Genomic DNA, 6,130 nt, shown 5'->3' with positions numbered 1-6,130 from the left:
ACAGAAATGAAGAAGGAACATGTTATAGAAACCTAAGTCATGTGTTTCAATCACTCGGAGAATACAACAGGGCTAAAGAGTATGTCCACAAAGCGCTTGTCATCACAAACTGAAATTGGCGACAGAAAAGGAGAGGCAACTGACTACGGAAACTTAGGTATTGTGTTTCAGTCGCTCGGAGAATACGACAAGGCTAAAGGGTATCTCTACAAAGCGCTTGTCATCACAACTGAAATTGGCGACAGAAAAGGAGAAGGAACATGTTATGAAATGCTAGGTACTGTGTATAAGTCGCTCGGAGAATACAACAAGGCTAAAGAATATCTCCACAAAGCGCTTGTCATCACAACTGAAATTGGCGACAGAAAAGAAAAAGGAGCATGTTATGCAAACCTAGGTGCTGTGTTTCATTCGCTCGGAGAATACGAGATGGCTAAAGAGTATCTCTACAAAGCGCTTGTCATCAGAACTGAAATTGGCGACAGAGAAGGAGAGGCAACTGACTACGGAAACCTAGGTGCTGTGTTTCATTCGCTCGGAGAATATGACAAGGCTAAAGAGTATCTCCACAAAGCACTTGTCATCAGAACTGAAACTGGCGACAGAAAAGGAGAAGGAGAATGTTATGCAAACCTAGGTGCTGTGTTTCAGTCGCTCGGAGAATACGACAAGTCTAAAGAGTATCTCCACAAAGTGCTCGTCATCACAACTGAAGTTGGCGACAGAGGAGGAAAGGCATCATGTTATGGAAACCTAGGTACTGTGTTTCTATTGCTCGGAGAATACGAGAGGGCTAAAGAGTATCTCCACAAAGCGCTTGTCATCACAACTGAAATTGGCGACAGAAAAGGAGAAGGAGCATGTTATAAAAACCTAGGTGCTGTGTTATTTTCGATCGGAGAATACGACAAGGCTAAAGAGTATCTCCATAAAGCGCTTGTCATCACAACTGAAATTGGCGACAGAAAAGTAGAAGGAGAATGTTATGCAAACCTAGGTGCTGTGTTTCTATCGCTCGGAGAATACGAGAGGGCTAAAGAGTATCTCCACAAAGCACTTGTCATCACAACTGAAATTGGCGACAGAAAAGGAGAAGGAACATGTTATAAAAACCTAGGTGCTGTGTTATTTTCGCTCGGAGAATACGACAAGGCTAAAGAGAGTCTCCACAAAGCGCTTGTCATCACAACTGAAATTGGCGACAGAAAAGTAGAAGGAGAATGTTATGCAAGCCTAGGTGCTGTGTTTCAGTCGCTCGGAGAATACGACAAGGCTAAAGAGTATCTACACAAAGCGCTTGTCATCACAACTGAAATTGGCGACAGAAAAGTAGAAGGAGAATGTTATGCAAGCCTAGGTGCTGTGTTTCAGTCGCTCGGAGAATACGACAAGTCTAAAGAGTATCTCCACAAAGCGCTTGTCATCATAACTGAAACTGGCGACAGAAAAGTAGAAGGAGAATGTTATGCAAGCCTAGGTGCTGTGTTTCAGTCGCTCGGAGAATACAACAAGTCTAAAGAGTATCTCCACAAAGCGCTTGTCATCATAACTGAAACTGGCGACAGAAAAGTAGAAGGAGAATGTTATGCAAGCCTAGGTGCTGTGTTTCAGTCGCTCGGAGAATACGACAAGTCTAAAGAGTATCTCCACAAAGCGCTTGTCATCATAACTGAAACTGGCGACAGAAATGCAGAAGGAGCATGTTATGCAAACCTAGGTAATGTGTTTCATTCGCTCGGAGAAAACGACAAGGCTAAAGAGTATCTTCACAAAACGCTTGTCATCACAACTGAAATTGGCGACAGAAAAGGAGAAGGAGAATGTTATGCAAACCTAGGTGAAGTGTTTCATTCGCTCGGAGAATACGACAAGTCTAAAGAGTATTTCCACAAAGCCCTTGTCATCAGAACTGAAATTGGCGACAGAAAAGGAGAAGGAACATGTTATGCAAGCCTAGGTAATGTGTTTCTATCGCTCGGAGAATTCGACAAGTCTAAAGAGTATCTCCACAAAGCGCTTGTCATCACAACTGAAATTGGCGACAGAAAAGTAGAAGGAACATGTTATGCAAACCTAGGTAATGTGTTTCATTCGCTCGGAGAATTCGACAAGTCCAAAGAGTATCTCCACAAAGCGCTTGTCATCACAACTGAAACTGGCGACAGAATAGGAGAAGGAACATGTTATGTAAACCTAGGTGAAGTGTTTCATTCGCTCGGAGAATACGACAAGTCTAAAGAGTATGTCCACAAAGCGCTTGTCATCAGAACTGAAATTGGCGACAGAAAAGGAGAAGGAACATGTTATGCAAACCTAGGTAATGTGTTTCTATCGCTCGGAGAATTCGACAAGTCTAAAGAGTATTTCCACAAAGCGCTTGTCATCAGAAATGAAACTGGCGACAGAAAAGGAGAAGTACAATGTTATGCAAACCTAGGTGCTTTGTTTCAGTCGCTTGGAGAACACGACAAGTCTAAAGAGTATCTCCAAAAAGTGCTTGTCATCACAACTGAAGTTGGCGACAGAATAGGAGAGGCATCATGTTATGGAAACCTAGGTTCTGTGTTTCGTTCGCTCGGAGAATACGAGAGGGCTAAAGAGTATCATCACAAAGCACTTGTCATCAAAACTCAAATTGGCGACAGAAAAGGAGAAGGAGTAGGTTATGCAAACCTAGGTGCTGTGTTTCATTCGCTCGGGCAATACGACAAGGCTAAAGAGTATCTCCAAAAAGCGCTTGTCATCGGAACTGATATTGGTGATAAGAGAGGGGAAGCATCATGTCTTGCAAACCTTGGAACTCTCTCTGCAGTTGTTGGAAATTATGAAGTTTCGGAAGTATGCTTGGAGAAAGCTTTATCCATATCCAGAGATATTGGAGATAGAAGACAAGAGTTCCGAATCCTTCAAATCTACGCCGTTTTGTATTTAGAAAAAAATAAAATAAAAGACTCCATTGCGTGTTTTCATCTTTGCATTGAAAAGTACGAGGAGCTGAGATATTTCTTGGGGGCCAATGATGAGTTCAAAACATCACTTCTGGAGCACTCAGGAATATTTCCCTACAAGCAACTTAGTACTCTGCTTTGTCTTACAGGAAATGCTCTTCAAGCTCTTTATGTTGAGGAGTTGGGTCGAGCAAGAGGTCTATCAGACTTGATGACAGAGAAGTACTCGCTTGAAACGCAGATTTCTGCTAATCCACAATCTTGGTTTGGCATTGAAAACAGTTTTAGAAAGAAAAATAACTGTGCTTGTTTGTACATTTCTTATGTTCACAATGTTCTGCATTTGTGGATCTTGAAAACAAGTGGAGTCCTTCACTATAAAAGATTACCAAAAGAGAATCTAGTTCAGGCTGGGTTGCCCAAAGATTTGCCTCTGAGTGAGTTTTTGGCTGAAAGTTTCCGGAGTCTTGGTATTTTGCCCACTGAAGATTGTGAAGATCGGTCTTTAAATATGGTTGAATTGGAACCTCTCTCCCCCGAACAAAAGAGCCTAGCAAGAATGCGACTCGTGGAGGAGGACGAGGACAAGGAGGTCATTTCAAGTCTATCTTTGTGTTACAAAATGTTTATTGCCCCTGTTTATGATTTGCTTGAGGAGCCTGAAGTCATTATTGTTCCTGACCGCAGTTTGTACAAAGTTCCCTTTGCTGCCCTGAGTGAAAAGGAGGGAGCCGAATACCTGTCGGAGACTCATAGGATCCGTGTCATTCCTTCTTTGACAACACTCAAGATCATTCGAGATAGTCCAGAGGACTATCACAGCAACACTGATGCCTTGATAATAGGCAATCCCAAGGTTGATTGGCTGCCACCATTACCAGGTGCAAGAAAGGAAGCGGAGATGGTCGGACGACTGGTGGGTGTTCCGCCTCTAGTAGGAGAGAAAGCAACGAGGCAGGCGGTGCTTGAGCGGATAAGTTCAGTGAGTCTGATACATTTTGCTGCCCATGGTGACGCCGAAAGGGGAGAAATTGCCCTCTCCCCCGTTCCTACTTCCAACAGTGGAAACGCTACCCAACCAAAGGAAGATTACATGTTGACGATGGCTGATGTCTCACGAGTGAAAGTCAGAGCTAAACTGGTGGTACTTAGCTGCTGTCACAGTGGAAGTGGAGAGATAAGAGCCGAAGGAGTCATAGGAATAGCCCGTGCGTTTTTAGGATCCGGTGCTCGCTCGGTGTTGGTTGCGCTGTGGGCCATTTCAGACAAAGCAACAGAGAAGCTGATGAGTCGGTTCTACAAACACCTTGTTGAAGGAGAAAGTGCCAGTGAATCCCTTCATCAGGCCATGAGGTGGATGAGGAAAAATAGATTTAGAGAAGTGTATGAGTGGGCTGCGTTTACACTGATTGGAGATGATGTGAGGCTCGAGTTTGACAAGCAGAGGTAAGACTTGGTGAGAACAGGTATTTCATAAATTAAAGTTAAATTAAATGTGAAGGTAGCTATGACTTACTGGTCGCTGACTGTCGGCAGTTACCCTTTGTCACCTTGAATATCAAGGCTAGTTTTATATCTTTTTTCTTTGTTTCTTTCAAAGAGTAACAATTTATTCTCCCAGTTAGGTGTAAAATATAGAATTTCGAAAGCGCCCCTCTGCCAATCAGATACAAGTGTACATTTGCCTACATATTGCGCCTGGTATAACCGTATTTGCTTTATTTAAGAAATGTTGATTATGTTATTTATAATTGTTTTTTACGTTTGTTACAGGAAAAAAGATGAGAATATCTCGAAGTAAACAGACCTTAGAGACTTTTAGCTGGATAAACAAATAGAATAAGTAGAGAAAATACTCTATCCGTTATTTCATTGTGTAATTGCAGAAAGGGCAATCTCAAATTAAGCATATTGATTTTAATTTTTTGCTTTCTCTTTTCCGATCTTCTCAGAAGGAGGTATTGGTTACGTATCCGAGAATATTTTTTTTCCTGCACGAAAATTATCTTATCCGGCCGATATAATTAGCACGAAACATTATTGACTTATACGGCTCTTAAGTGAAGTGAAATCAGGAAAATTAAAACAGTAGTTTAAGTATCAAAAACGAGCCAGTTAAGTCTTACAGGGTTTTCCCTCAAAGCCTTTTATTATAGGTTAAGTTAACAGAATCCTAAATTTTTTTATGTAAAATCTTTCCGGAAAGTTTTTCTTTTGGTGAGTTCCAGTACTACTTCTGAGTGCTTAAAAGACTGGAAAAAATACATGGATTTCCAAACAGAACCATGGAAAAAGCTTTCAAGGTCAAGAACTTAATCAGTATCAAGTGGAAAAATGACGGCAGCAATATTTTGAAACTGGTTCAACAAGTCACTTAATTACGTATTTTAATGTTTGAGATAATGTATGTTTGCACAGTGATTTAATTGTTTTCAAGTCAGGTCATTGTCAAAATGTTGTTTATGGAATCAAAATATTCTTGTTATTTACCACAATTTATACACTTTTTTGGGCAAAGTTTCTTAGAGGATTATGCAGTAATTCCAAAGACGCTAAAATAAAAGACGGCTTAAGAATAATTTTAGACAATATCATGAACGTTTGTTTTAACCAGGTTACAGAGTAAAACAGATAGCACTGTTGTTCATTGTTATGGCGGCAAGGTGGTGGGATAATGGATGCAAGTGGTATGAGTGTCTGCATGCGGTCTACTGACGCGGATAGGAATGATTAATGCTTGCTTCCGCCGAAAACATCAACAAAGGCTATGATCGCAAGAAAGTTGTTTTGTTTCTCAATGCTTTTCAGCGCATTTCTTTGATCGTTTCTCCTCAACCCATGTTACTTGATACTTGTCTTATAATCAAAAAAATTCTGGCGATGAAGTTCTGGTGATTAGTATGCTAACGTCGAATATTAGTTCCAGTATTAAATAGTAATCCAAGCCGCAACAGTAATAGCGTCAAAGATCATAACAAATTATGGGAGCCAAACGAGTTTTTCGTCCCTTCATTTGACGAAAATTACGTTAACTTCAACATAAAAACTTGAGGCATAAATAAGTGATCACATGCACGAAAAAAAGTTTGACCATGTCACGTGTTCTTGATAGGGTGTCCTTCTCATTTCCTTCTTTAACAATTTCTAAGAGCGTTTAAAATCACGCTAATTATTTTGAACGT

General features: G+C 40.8%; 1 protein-coding gene across 1 annotated transcript; it reads left to right on the top strand.

The window, feature by feature from the left end:
- Window positions 1-81: 81 nt before the first annotated feature.
- Window positions 82-5,348, top strand: LOC136279029 (tetratricopeptide repeat protein 28-like). The gene is made up of 5 exons (XM_066162380.1): window positions 82-277; window positions 1,142-1,717; window positions 1,862-2,557; window positions 2,678-4,394; window positions 4,722-5,348. The coding sequence occupies exons 1-5, from the start codon at window positions 82-84 to the stop codon at window positions 4,747-4,749; spliced, it is 3,213 nt and encodes a 1,070-aa protein (XP_066018477.1). The 3' UTR covers window positions 4,750-5,348.
- Window positions 5,349-6,130: the final 782 nt, after the last annotated feature.

The sequence above is a fragment of the Pocillopora verrucosa genome, chromosome 2, assembly GCF_036669915.1.
Source record: "Pocillopora verrucosa isolate sample1 chromosome 2, ASM3666991v2, whole genome shotgun sequence".
Taxonomy (NCBI): Eukaryota; Metazoa; Cnidaria; class Anthozoa; order Scleractinia; family Pocilloporidae; genus Pocillopora; species Pocillopora verrucosa.
The sequence above is the reverse complement of the archived record's forward strand: the minus strand, read 5'-3'. Positions and strand labels throughout refer to the sequence as shown.

Coding starts and splice junctions, on each gene's coding strand:
- LOC136279029 (XM_066162380.1), top strand. CDS start 82: ATGTCCACAAAGCGCTTGTCATCACAAACTGAAATTGGCGACAGAAAA. Junction 278..1,141: donor AACATGTTATGAAATGCTAG/GTACTGTGTATA, acceptor TTTCGCTCGGAG/AATACGACAAGGCTAAAGAG. Junction 4,395..4,721: donor CTCGAGTTTGACAAGCAGAG/GTAAGACTTGGT, acceptor CGTTTGTTACAG/GAAAAAAGATGAGAATATCT.